This window comes from Gobio gobio, assembly GCF_949357685.1.
Source record: "Gobio gobio genome assembly, chromosome: 10".
Lineage (NCBI taxonomy): Eukaryota > Metazoa > Chordata > Actinopteri > Cypriniformes > Gobionidae > Gobio > Gobio gobio.
The window spans coordinates 52,601,659-52,616,271 of NC_137116.1; the positions used below are offsets into that span (position 1 = coordinate 52,601,659).

The 14,613-nt window shown below is 37.1% G+C and overlaps 1 protein-coding gene across 4 annotated transcripts in view; it reads right to left on the minus strand.

Annotated features, from left to right (window-relative positions):
- otud5a (OTU deubiquitinase 5a) overlaps positions 1–14,613 on the minus strand; it is a 55,120-nt gene that overhangs the window by 11,890 nt on the left and 28,617 nt on the right. For all 4 annotated transcript variants that reach the window (XM_079827002.1, XM_079827000.1, XM_079827003.1 and 1 more), the window contains exons 3-5: positions 1,043–1,107; positions 792–948; positions 281–429 (exon numbers count right to left, since the gene is read on the minus strand). In XM_079827002.1, coding sequence (XP_079683128.1) covers positions 281–429; positions 792–948; positions 1,043–1,107 — 371 coding nt within the window. The remainder of the gene's footprint in view (positions 1–280; positions 430–791; positions 949–1,042; positions 1,108–14,613) is intronic.

The window sequence follows — 14,613 nt, forward strand, 5'->3', positions numbered from 1 at the left end:
GTTCCTAATAATCCTTTAGGTGAGTGTATATGTGTGTGTGTGTGTATGATTTGTATTATTTCATATTTGTATGTCTTGATACTTTAAAGTCAACACGAACCTCCTGGCTTCATACTGTTAGGTAACGGCCTCTTTTCACAATCCAATCAATTCCTAATGGATAAAATCAAGCCCCACTCAACATAATTTCTCATTAAATATCCTGCTTGAACATATCAGATTATGGAAGTAAACATAGTGGCATTTCATGTTGACTTTAGTGGCGGCTGCAGGTACCCACCCCTGGTTTGAAGGCAGGAAGTCCAAGCCCAACTCCAATTGTGGCTTTATTGGGATTCACGACTGAGTTGTAGTGAATGTTCCGATGGTAACTAACTCTGATTGGCTCGTCATTATTTTGATGGATGCCATGGAACGTGTTGATTGGTTCTAAAAGAGGCCATCAAAATAACATCATTAACATAGAGTGCATCACTATACAAGCAAAATGCATTACTACAGTGTCTGTAATTCCTTATAATACCAATTATTTTTATCATCGCTATTCACAAGGGTATTTGCATGGTAAAATAAAGTTGCTGCCTTAAATTTTTTAGTAAAATCAACTTGGATGAAAGTCGTTTTAACTTAAATTACATTAAACTGACATGTAAAATAACTTATTTTGATGATGAGCAATGTAAAAAAATATGTTGTCATAACTTACTGATCATCATTTTTTTTACAGTGTAGTTAAATGTGCATAATTACATTTTATGGACACCATAATGCAAATTAGACCCTGTGCTGACCTGTGCCGTACTGATAAACCTCCACTGGCCGATTGTACATCTCCGCCATGGCCTGCATCTCAATATGGTTCCCATGACAGTTGTTCTTCCTCTTTCTATTGATGTATGTAGTGAAGTCCTCTGTCACATAGTTTGAAAAGTAATCTGCATTTTTCATCTGCAAGTAAAATCACACAGAAAGCATGAATTTAATTACAACACGATCAGGATTTTGTACACTCTGATGATCCCGAAGAAAGAACGTCACATACCAAGTAATCCATGCAATGTTTGCGGACGACTTCGTGCATATCCTGGTCTCCGTAAACCTGATCCGCTGTATAAAGATGAAGATGCCAGGGTTATGTGCAAATTAACAACATGGTCTCTGCATGCACAAATTTCATGTTTTATTGTATTTTCTTACATTTATTGTAGCGTCTCTGCAAAATAAAAAGTTATAACTCAATTATGTATCATTTTAGCACACATTTATTGCATTAACCAGACAGTGTTTTCAATGCATTTCATTTTCGTCTTTAATTTTAGATCATAAAAAAGAACAATTACACAACAACAAAAAAAGACAGGAGGACAGGGTGAGCTGCAATACTGTTCATGTCAGTTATTACAGCAAATCGTTTTTTTCTTTTAACACCTTACAAAATGATAGGGTGTAAGTATCTACTGAGTAATCTCGAGGGGTCTGATTCTGTAATGCATGCATGCATGCAAAGACTGCATGGTTCGTTCAGCAAGCGCCACTTTTGGCGGGCTTTATCATACTCATATATGTGCCAGTGAGTGACTCAGAGCAAGACTAGGGCCCCAAATAAGGTGTAGATGTAAACAAACGGGCGTACGAGCTCCGCTCAGAGGCCGACACCTTTTCCTTCCAAAAAGCGGCGATATGCAAATGAGCCTCAGCCTCAAAGCGCATTCCGGCTAGTCACATGACCACTAGCCGCAAAGATTCTGAGAATCTCTTAGTCAATTTCCTCTTTCGCAGCATCGGCCTCCTTCTGTTGTGACACTTCTGAACAGACTAAAGGAAGTTGCACTCGCTTTGCTAAAAAAAACAAGCTTTAAATGACGGTTCAGACAAATATACCAATGCAGGTGCTTTATTTTAAGACACTTGCACTTTTTTGGTTCCTAGAAGAGGCCCTGTTAACCATATATACACGTTATCTGATCAAAATGGAGCAGGGTGTTTAAGGAAGAGAAAGTCTTTGATGCAGAAACGAATATCCCACAGCAAAAAGCTCTCGTAAAGTTTTAAAAGGCCAGTTCATTACTGCAATTGGCACATCCAGCAATGAGTGAACGCTCCGTGCTTCCTTGGATATTAATTTGATCTGAAAGAACCGGTCGTTCTGTTCCCAACACGAACAATAACTGCATTTTCTGGCAGGTCCATGTTGCTTTTATGAGCTATAGATGTCACTAGGTTTGTTTGGGGGAAATGGAACCTCCCTTTATGAATGCTTACAGCTGGGCGAAAACACTACAATTTAGTCCTGGAGCCACCTTTTGTCAAGTAAAAGACTTGCTTCCACTTTTCTAAATAGGTGCAGAGAGCCCTTAAGACACAAGTTCATTGGCTAAAACCAGGACCTTGACATTTGAAGCTGTCTGTAAGATCTCAGGTCGCACACAAGAGAACAGCAGCTGGAGATTCGGTCTGTTTTTGGTTCCCATTTGGCCCGTCGTTGGTATTTCCATACGTCTTACCCTTTCCATTTATTACAGCGCAGAGCAGTGGATAACCAGACCCGTCGTCAGTAGGTGCTGCGGGGGAGAATCAGGGATTCCCCTACACTCCTTTGCATTAGTCTGACTCATGGGTGATGATAAACACCTGCCTTCGCGTTTTTTCCTCATTTCCCCCCAAATTTGAATAACAAACAGCTTTACTATAGTGGTGCTGCCACGTGGGGCCTGAAACTTTTGCATGTGCAAACAATGAGCAGTACTAAAGAAAAAGAGTTCCTTAAGTATGTTGACCTAAATTGACATTTATCCTTCCGGTTGATGGTTTTTCAAAACTCCCGGATAGTTTATGCAAAAATGAACATTTTGTCATCATTTACACCCTCGCGTTTGTTCCAAACCTGTATGACGGAAATTTTGAAGACATTTGGTGTCCAAACAACATTTAACCAAACTGACATATTTTGTGGACAAGAAACTGAGACACAAAATATGTTTGGAACGACATGATGGTGAGAAAATGATGACAAACTTTATTATGCAATTCATCCTGCATCATGCTACAGCTAATAATAAAAGTCACGTGGCAAGTTGAGAGGTCACCCAACTTACTTTTCTCAGGCTCTTTTGACCTGTTCCAATAATTGACCACCTAGCAATGCCCTAAAATTGGGTGTTTCACACATCTTAAGAAAATGTATAAGGTTTCCAATTCTCCGTAATTATTAAGGTGCTTTCCAATGGCGTTCTGGGTGGCATTGCTAAGTTCTTGCTTGATGCCCATTAAAAAGCACCCACCTTTACACTATCATTCAAAATATTTTTTGTATGCTCTCCAAGGCTGCATTAATTTGGGAAATACTATTTAAAAATGTAAAATAGCTGTTTTCTATTTAAATATGTTGAATATGATGGCAAAGATGAATTACTCCAGTCTTCAGTGTCACATGATCCTTCAGAAATCATTCTAATATGATCATTTTTGTGCTTAAGAAATGGTAAATGGACTGCATTTATATAGCGCTTTCAACAGACCCATGGCCATTCAAAGCGCTTTATCAATGTGGAAAATGCAGCTTAATATTTAATACTTTTTTAGGACTGTTGAATAGAAAGTTCAAAAGAACAGCATTTATTAGAAATAGAAATCCTGTGAAACATTACAAATGTCTAAGGCTACATCTACATTAATCCATATACATTTGAAAATGGCGTTTTTATTTCAAAACGCTCCCTTGTCCACACAAGCAAGTTGCTCATCCACATTGAAACATCTGAAAATGCTTAAATCACCTTATTGTGCATGCGTAAAACATACAAAAAGATCACAAGATGATACAGAGAGTGCAGACATGATAAAGTTCTCATGCTATTCTTCTGGCAGGATCATTTTATTAGCAAAATATCCCACCACTCAGTGGTGTGTCGAAGCTGCACTCAAAAATCACATGGTGTAAACCTCAATTGTCATGCTTTGCAATTGCGAGTACATTTCTCTCTTTAGCAACACTATGAAAGTATATAGAAGTCACAACAATGCTGTAATAACCATAGATATCTATAGGTACAATATGCGTCACATGACTAAACATGCATTATCGTTTTCACAGTCCACAGTACAATGCGAAAATGGCGTTTTAAAAAATGTATCCACTTCAAAAAGCTCCGTCTTCGTTGACAAAAATGCTCAATGTGGACAGAAGGCCAAAACGGAGAGAAAAAGATGCATTTTCAATTGAAAATGCATTAGTGTGAATGGAGTGAGGAGCAGATTTCTCATGCCAGTGGCCCATAATATAACTGCATTTTTAGCCAGAACTTACACATTTAACTAGCTTGATACAGATGGATCACTCAAATCGGAAAGAATCTAAAGGTTATGATGGACATGAGCGGGATGTATTTGATGTAGTGACTTTGTATATATAGTTTAAGGAATTGTATTGTACCTTCTACATACTGAATATGATCGGGTGAAAGCACATTTTAAACAGGTAGCACTTATTTCACACACGCAAGTGTTCTCTCTAAAGCATTCAAACAAACTTAATCCTACAGTGCTTATTTACTTACAGTTATCTGATTTTGAATGAGCAGAAATCTGTAATGTAGTGACCAGTTGATAAAAACCTACTATTTTCATCTTTCCAAACAGAATTTGCACTGCAAAAGCAGCAATGATATTTAACTTTTAATGCGGGTAAAGCCTAATAAGCTTGGCATGTCGTAAGAAAAATAAATTTGCCGACTAGTGTTCCAATAAACCATGTTGGAACTATCTCTTATTATTGTTTTTTTTCATTTAATGTATGTTATAAACCGAACTATTGTGATATTGCAGAGCTTACTTAAATACTTTAGCCGCAAATTTCCTCGGAGTGAAGACGAAGCGCAAGAGAAGTGGGAAATGTTGAACCCGGTCCACTTCTCTCACATACTCTGGTGTGGACAAGGCCTAAGTCTCTTTGATATTTTGATCCCATGGTACATGTGATAGGCTACAGGATATTTTTATGGAAACTTCAACTCAAATATTATATATATCATGTGCTTGATTTATCGAAATCTTACAGAAGCCCTGAACCGCAAAGTAAAAAAAAAAAAAAATCTGTAAAAAAAAAAAATCTAGAATTTCGAGATTAAAGTCGAAAATATTTCGAGAATATATATATTACAGGGACGTCGTTAGGCCTATTTTAGGGGGGCTGAAGCTACCCCAAAATGTTCCTAAGCCCCCCTAAATGATAATAAGAACAACAATAACAATTTGATTTATCAATAACCGTATCCTCATTCATATTTAGACACAACAAATTATATATATCCAGCTACAAAAAAATTGTCGAAAAGTCGGAAGTTGGACAGAAGTACAAAGAGTCGTTGTGCTATCAAGATGATGCACCGCGTCTCCTTTCATTGGTGTGAACTGTGGCAGCTTTCAGAGCGTTGCAGACCGGAGCGCTACTGCAAGTAATAATAATAATAATCTATTACATTTATATAACGCTTTTCTAGGCACTCACTCAAAGCGCTTCTAGCTTCTAAGTAACTGGAGGATTCTCGTCTCGTCGTTACCAAGGTTATAATCATTACCGAAAACGAACGAAAAAGCGAAAACTAGGTGGGTTGTCGTTAACTGAAATAAAAATAAAAACGAGGCATTACAAAAAAGCGATAACTACCCAAAACTGTAATGTGTGTTTGGCAAAACTAACTAAAATAAAATTATAGATTTAATGTTAGTTTTCGTCTTTATCAATGTCTTTCATAGACCAAATAACGTTCAGCTGCACAAATCACACATTAAAAAGTGGTATAAAAATATTTTTAATTCAGAATATAATGTTGTCAGTGTGTTAATGTCGACCCGAGAAGCGATTGCTACTTTAGAAAGTTAACTAGTAGCAAGTTTGAGGTAAAATGTACTTGGGTTGTCGATGTCAAAACACTATATAAGCTGTGATTCAAATATTAAATAATGTTTTGTCATTAGGCTATTGTATAGGGTAAATTTAGTATAGGGTGTGAAAATTGTACAGTTGTGGTATTTGTATAGGTTTATCTCAATTTAGGTTTAATTGTATATTTGTATTTTAGCTCAAAAATGGGTTGAATACATGCGGTTCTGTGAAATTAAATAGCATTCTGTGGACAACTTATCTTATATAGAGAGGAATTAGATATAGAATGCTATTACTTTATCATGCATTTACATGAGCAGACAGACAGCATTTAGTCATTGCTTATAGTAACTCATCAGGAGCAAAGTCTGGCCTAAGTAAATTCCCCCATGCAGCTTTGATGTGTCTAAAAGCTAACATTACAGTAACTTTTCTTTAACAGAGTAGAAATGGAAGAAGATGATATGTCTGTCACGTTTTACTTTTTAACATTCTTGGTTTTCTTGACTGGTTTTTGACATAAGTGTAGCTCTAGATGTGAGTGCAAAGATTTTGCAAATGCAAGTTACAAATACCATGGGGGCTAAACCCCCCGTCTTCCAATCCTAGAGATGTTCCTGGTATATAAATATTATATATATATATAGATATTAATGTATAAGATAATAGTGATAAAAGGGTTTATTTAATTATATTCACAATCACAGCAGTTTAGGCCTAAACCAATCATTCTTCTTAAGCAGGCGCTCGCAGTTTGAAATCTGTTTCATGAACGTTAAGATAACCTGAACACTACGTTTTATATTTCAATTTTATCTCTTGTTTAGTGATATTTACTGTACGTTAAGGGCAATTAGGCTACCTGATGGATGATGAAAGTTTTCAGCCCCCTGTTCAAATACACTAGCGGCCGCAGCGCTGTAGTGTGTGTGTGTTCCGTCAATGAGGCTGCGTTTGTAATTTTGACTTTAATCTCTAAATATTTCGGCTTTATTCTCAAAATATTTCGACTTTATTCTGGAAATATTTCGACTTTATTCTGGAAATATTTCGACTTTATTCTCAAAATATTTCGACTTTATTCTCAAAATATTTCGACTTTATTCTCAAAATATTTCGACTTTATTCTCAAAATATTTCGACTTTATTCTCAGAATATTTCGACTTTATTCTCAAAATATTTTGACTTTATTCTCAAAATATTTTGACTTTATCCTCAAAATATTTCGACTTTATTCTCAAAATATTTCGACTTTATTCTCAAAATATTTCGACTTTAATCTCGAAATTCTAGATTTTTTTTTTTTTTTTTTACTTTGCGGTTCAGGGCTTCCGTAGCATCTAGTTCGAAAATAAATAAAAAATTCTATAGTGATAGTTTTTTTAAAAGAATAAATGCTGTTATTCTGATCATGCAAACAAACCACACACAGGCAGACTGTTTACATTCTCATAACTGTGTCTCAACTGCAAAGAAAACACGACTAGCCCACCGCAACGATCACCCTGCCTGCAATAGAACGTTTCCCAACACTAAAAGCTGGTGGTTGACCTTTCTGCCGCCAGTGGACACACTGATGAGAAGAACGCGACAGTGAATAAAAAAACGGAAACGAGAAATTCGATGGGTAGGTCTACCACGAAAGGCCGATGCCGCTGATAGAGTTCACGAGAAAGGAGAAGAGCAGAGGTCCACCAAGCAAAAACAAAACCACAAGCTCACTTCCACTAATGTATGCCGCAGATAGCGTCTCGATTCTAAGAAAGGGGCCGGCCCAGCTTACACTCAGAGAGAGGAGAGAGAGCTCAGACCTGCCCTTGAGGTCTGGCGGTCATCGATAAGGTTTATCCCCAGAAAGCAGGGCCACCGTGACATCACAATGTGCATAGTTTGCCAAAGATTCCCAGGAACTTCACACACCCTACGTCAGTTTAGGAGCTTCATTCACGTATTTCAGCTCCAGGAAATGTGTCAAATGTAAACACCATGGATACTACAAAGTGAAAAGCAACGTGACTCTGTTGGTGTGGCAGGTCAGATTGCCTTCCACTGAAGCTCCAGATGATCTTTGGAGCATCTCAAATCATGCTGGAGAACGTGATCACCATGTCTGCTCAAATGCTGCTATCATGAAAGCTAATTGTAAATATTTTTAATTCAAATTCACACAAAAAAAAAAACCTTTATATATAATGCATTATAGAAGTATTTTAATGCATTAATTATGCCTTGTAATGCACTTTATAATGCATTGTATAATATCATGAGTAGTTGTAACCAGTTATAATACTTATCTATTCATTATTACACCTTTAGAAAGTATAATGCGTTTAAACACTTGACAAACAACCAGTTTCAGATGTAACCTGCAAGTATGATAATGCATTTTAAATTTGGTTACAATTATTTATTAAAGGATATGCGTTATAGCATACATTATGAATGCCTTTATAATGCATTATACATAACGGTTTTAAGTAAAGTGTTACCAAATTTTTGAAACCTACTGTATATTGTGCGAATGTATGTTACTGAAGCAATAAACTATGAGAGACTGTGTGTATTGCGGTAATTTTACCATAGTTAAGAGGTGTTGATAGGTTCATAAAAAGGCATGAATAGGGACAAAAAAACACAACACAATGAACATTCATTATTCAGTTATTATTTATTAACTCTTATGTCATGCTAAAGTGGTATGACTCTTTCGTGGCCACGCTTTTCATGAAACTGAATTCCAACTGAGGCTGTCAACCTCCGAAATAACAAAAAAAGGCACCTTAAAGGATTAGTTGACTTTTAAATAAACTTTTGCTGATAATTTACTCACCCCCATGTCATCCAAGATGTCCATGTCTTTCTTTCTGCAGTCGTAAATAAATGAAGGTTTTTGATGAAAACATTCCAGGATTTTTCTCCATATAATGGACTTCAATGGGCTCCAAACGGTTCAAGGTCCAAATGACAGTTTCAGTGCAGCTTCAAAGGGCTTTAAACGATACCAGACGATGAATAAGGGCCTTATCTAGCCAAACCATCAGTTTCTGCGAGAAACCGAGCAGTATTTATGCTATTATTTTACCTCTTGTCAGACGAACGTGATCGTCTCTGAGCTCCGCCATAACTTCCGCTAAGTGAGGTCAAAATAGAACGTGGTCATAGATATATCGATCGTAGATGCCTCATTCTACTGATACGTGCAGGCGCTAATGAGGCATCTACGTATACATCTATGACCAGGCTCGTATTTTGACCTCACTTAGCGGAAGTTATAGCGGAGCTCAGAGATGATCACGTTCGTCTGATAAGAGGTAAAATAATAGCATAAATACTGCTGGGTTTCTCACATTCTATATGGAGAAAAATCCTGGAATGTTTTCATCAAAAACCTTAATTTCTTTTCGACTGCAGAAAGAAAGACATGGACATCTTGGATGACATGGGGGTGAGTAAATTATCAGCAAAAGTTTATTCAAAAGTAACTAATCCTTTAAATATATATAACCACACAGATGCAGATTTTCAATGAATATATTAGTCATTTTTAAAGTCCCAGTGAACCGGAAGTTGCAACTGATTTTATTTCAGTGCTGTGACGCATTTCCAAGTGAAACAGAATATTGAATCGAGGGCAGGGTTTACTTCAGCGCTCCTCCTCTCCATCTCTTGTTCATAGGCCCTGTCCCAAATGGCACACTTCTGAAGTCATATGATAGCCTGGCGTGGCCATACTCAATTCTAGTCAGAATATGAGTCTGGTACCGCTCCATTGAGCTTTGATTATGGGGCGTGTTTCAACCGAGCCAGGAAAAACCTCAATTGGATAGACCCACAACCAATCAGAGCAACGGAGCGACGCGTAACGAGTTGTCAAATGTCAACAGAACTCTTACCAAGCACTGTTACCAAGTCCGTGTTTTTCTCCATGTCCGCGGGTTGAAGCGACCCCAATTATGTGATTATATAAACCCAGGAATGCGAATTTTAGCAGGCAACCTTGCCAAAATAACACATTTTGCCAACCAAACGCCATTTTTTTCCGGAGAACCACCCGGAAAGTTATTGTTTTGGGCTATAGTTTTGAGTAGCAATTGTGCGCGACATTGCAAAAACACTTGGAAACCCTGTTTGCACGCACGCTGGATTAAGTAACGTTACAAGAAAAAGATGAGTGTGAACGATCTTTAGCAGTAATAAAATAATTTAAGGATACACAGAGTACTTACCAACACGATCATCGTTTCTGAGAGAACTAGTGAAGGTGAATGCATATACGAACAAGTTCTCCGTTTAGGATAAGAGCAAATTCAACCCAAGAGCCTTCGATGACGTGGATGATTACGTTACTGTTTATCATCTGTCCATCATCGTCTAAAGCCCGCCCTGACAATTTCATTGGTCCGAACAGTTTCTGTTCGGGCATAATTCCTCCTCTATGGAGCGAGTCCAGACCGAATTGCCCGAGCAAAAATTTTTGTGGGCGGGGCTAAATTCGGCTGGCATCCAGGCTAGTCATATGATAGCTTTGTGTAGAAAACAGACTGATCATTTAAATCGTCATTCATTGAAAATCTGCACCTGTTGTGATTCATGAATTAATTGTTTTAATTGAACGAGCTGATCCAAATTTAAGCCTCAAGCAAAGCTAACATATGACGTTAGAACAACTGGATTTTGGGGTAGGGGAGCGCGAACACGTTAGTTGTAACACGCATGGTTTAACACTTTCCACGCATGCCAGAATGACGAAAATTTGTGTATTTACTAGTTGCAATATCAACATTATTTAGAGAAAAAAATAGCGCCAACATTTAAAAAAATCTCTGTGAGATATTACTGAACATTTATTTAACCATAGCAAAAGTAAATTTCGTACTTAAGTTTAGTTTTCATCTCTGTTTTTCGTGTTTATTTAAAATAAAACAAATCCAATATTATTTTAATCTTACATATGTTATTTAACAGTTGAGATGGTTCTTTAATGCTGATCTAACAGCAGAAGACACGAGCCACGGTTTAAATCCCTGTTGCGTTATAGCACTGCGTTACAATGAGCCACTATTATAAATATGCCATTATATTCTATACTTTCATGAATTCTTTTGAGAAACCATGAGAAAAGGGTGAATAATGACAGAGTTAATGTTCAGAAATTATTCATTATTATTATGTTTTGAACTATGCCGTATAACTGTATTTAGCGATGTGTTTGTAGTCAAACTCAAAAATGCTTATATTTTTAATGATTAAAAAATGCCATTATTTTATTTTAAAAAGTTAATAATTGTATTTTGTTGACAAAATATTTTTAATATTTTTAAAATATATTTTATATATTTTAGTTTGTCTTGGATATTTTTTTTTTATTATATCAGGTAACATTTTAAGCTGTTATTTGGTCATGTTATAATGTACCCCACCTATGGGGCATGTTGTCACATTTCACTTCCATTCTTTCGGGGTAAATCAAGAAAAAAGTATACACTGTATTAATGAAACAAAACCACATAATTGTACTAGACATGTGTGGAAAAAATAAACACTCTGAACCACAAGCGGATTTACACAAACTGAGGAAGTCAAAGAGCGTTAGGTTGTGCCCCGCTCTCCCCTATAACTATTCCTGTATCTATGGGCTATTATTGCTTTTGATGCAAATAGATATTACATAATAGATATTTTTACTATAATTACATCTTTAAACCTTGATGCCCTGTGTCCAAATATGACCGTGTGGAACATGAGTTGCATAGTCCATCCAGAAAGAGCTGAGGTCACCACTCTGACCTGCACTCCTGTGCTCCTTGACTTCAGCGGTCACAAGAACATCTGACAGGCCACGTCCACCTCGACAGATGATCAGTAAACACGCTCTTCAAACAAATGAATCGATGCGCTACTCTAAAAACAGACACCCGTTACCGCAGGCCCAAAGGTAACTCTCCACTCAACAGCCTTATTGACTACCGTGTGTTCAGTTCACTGATCTCTAGCGCCTCAATAGACTATGAATTTGAGATTACGATCGTATAGATCAATACATATTGATTCTCAAGCACATTGGAGGGGGGTCTAGATCACAAACGTCTTTTCAAAGTAATTCTTTGAATACAGTTTTTTGGACCAATAAGTAATACCTCTGTTTTATCTGAATTTAATAGCAGAAAATTACACGTCATCCAGTATTTAATATCTTCAAAACACGCTGTCAGTTTAGATAATTTAGCGTTTTCATCCGGTCGTGATGAAATATATAATTGAGTGTCATCAGCATAACAGTGGAAATGAATTCCATGTTTTCTTATAATATTACCAAGTGGCAGCAGCATATATATTGAGAATAGCAGAGGGCCTAACACGGATCCTTGCGGCACCCCATAGTCTACTGACGTTATCTTTGATTTTTCCCCATTTAGACAGACAAAATGGTAGCGGTCTGATAAGTACGATCTAAACCAGTTTAATGCCTGTCCCTGAACACCAGTGTAATTTTGAAGTCGATCTAAGAGTATTTTATGATCTATAGTATCGAACGCAGCACTAAGATCGAGTAGAACTAGTATTGAGATAAAGCCTTGGTCAGAAGCTAGAAGTAAATCATTTGTGATTTTAACGAGCGCAGTTTCTGTGCTATGATGCGGCCTAAATCCTGATTGAAATTTTTCATAGATATCATTTTCTTGCAAGAAAGAGCACAATTGAGCGGACACAACTTTTTCTAGTATTTTAGACATGAATGGAAGATTTGAAATTGGTCTGTAATTTGCTAGGTTATTATGATCTAATTGTGGCTTCTTAATGAGAGGTTTTATGACTGCCAACTTGAATATTCTTGAAGTACACCCTGTGCTGAGGAAGTACAGTTAGATTGGCTTATGTACGGATTGACCTGCCTTTCATTAGTGCCAGAAAAGTCAGTCGCTGATCATGAGATTGTTGAGTAACGCCGAGCTTACTATTGCCCCAGAAACACACCGATGGTCAAATACACACATTTACGCTCACGAGACTGTATTGCAACTGGGCATGCTGTCTACTGGCACGTCGCACGCAGGTCACAGAGGACCACTGACACTCTAGCGTAAACTCCAGACTTGAATTATGTGTCTAAACGATTTCATCAACAGGTTTTTTGTAAGAGACGATGCCAATGTTTTCTCTTTCCTGGCAAGAGAAGATGCAGCTCTTACAGTCTTGGTGGTGTCTAGGTGAAAGTTGGGGAGAGCATCTGCGTTCCAGATGTGCAAAAGTTCACCAGGCAGCTATGACCGAGAAAACTAAGCTAAAGGGAGCAGACGGTCTTATCACAATCAACGTCTGCGAGTCAAGTGTTTGAAACCCTTTTACAATTGAGTTAAACAGCGTTTGACATCTGCTCTAAAGCTCATTGCAATCATGCCAGACAACTCAAACACTGGATCAAACTAGTCCTCAAGTTCTTCACCATTTCCCATCTCATAGAAACCAAGCACTATTAAAAGACGTTACGTGAGCGGTGCTTGTGTTGAAACCTGTACTTTCCTGTCCTAGAAGGGATTGATCAATGTAATGACGAGGAATCTACTAGCAACCCTTGATTCCAAGTTGGCAACACGGCTTCAAACTTTGCTCCATGTTTGCCACAAAGCTACAGTACATGACGTCCAGGAGTGAAAAACAATGCTGGACCAATACATTTAAAAAAAAAAGATAGTTGAAAGCTGATCTATGCTTTTTACATTTCACATCCGCGATAATCCAGTGTTCTGACCTGTATGTGACTGATTTGAAGATTTATGTAAGCATTCATTACTTTACGTTTTATAAGAAAATGTCAATTATGTTCAATCAATAGTAGAGAGTTCAAAGGGATAGTTGTTGAGTTCACAGGAAAATTCTGTCATCATTTACTCAATGTCATGTCGTTCCAATACTACTGACTATGGGTGAATCCCAATTGACGGCATTTTGTAGTATATAGTGTGTACACACAGAAAACATGCTGTTCAAATACCCAAATGATGCACTTAGGGTGTGTTTACACTTGTAGTTCAGTAAGCTTGGTTCGTTTGGTCCGGACCAAAAAAAAACTACACATTTAGTCCTGGTCCGCTTAGCATTCACATTGGAATTTTAACACCAAGCCTAAAGATACTGATCCTAAAGGCATAGGGATATGTTCACAACCTGACGTATATGTATGCTTGTTGTATGTTGTACATCAGGGATGCCAACTTTTAAGTTCAGGTTGGAGAGATTTTTAGGGGGGATTGGCACAAATATCGATTTCTATCTTGATTCAGTATCAATTCATATGTATATAGCAGGGCTCTACGCTAACATTTTTCTTGAGGAGCACTTGTGCTCCTAATTTAAAAAAATTAGGAGCACAGTCAAAAATTTAGGAGCACTTTTTTGATCAATAACACGCATTCCAATTATGACTTTCCCATTACAGGGAAATAATCCTGTATCTATATTTGTCCCTTTAAATTAATGTCCAGGGGCATTTTTACCATTATAAGAGCAATGCTTTCTAATCTTATTAAATATATGGATCATCTTGTCGATTTCTTCAATTAAAATAGAAAAGTTGTTTTTAAAATGTTAATTTAAACAATAAATTCAGTTAGAGCAATAAGACACAATCCGTGTGTTACCAATTTAATTAAATCAGCATCAAAAGATCCATCTGTGCACTGTAGAAGTGGCACAGCAGCTCTATCTGAAGTGCTGTTTAGACTGTTTA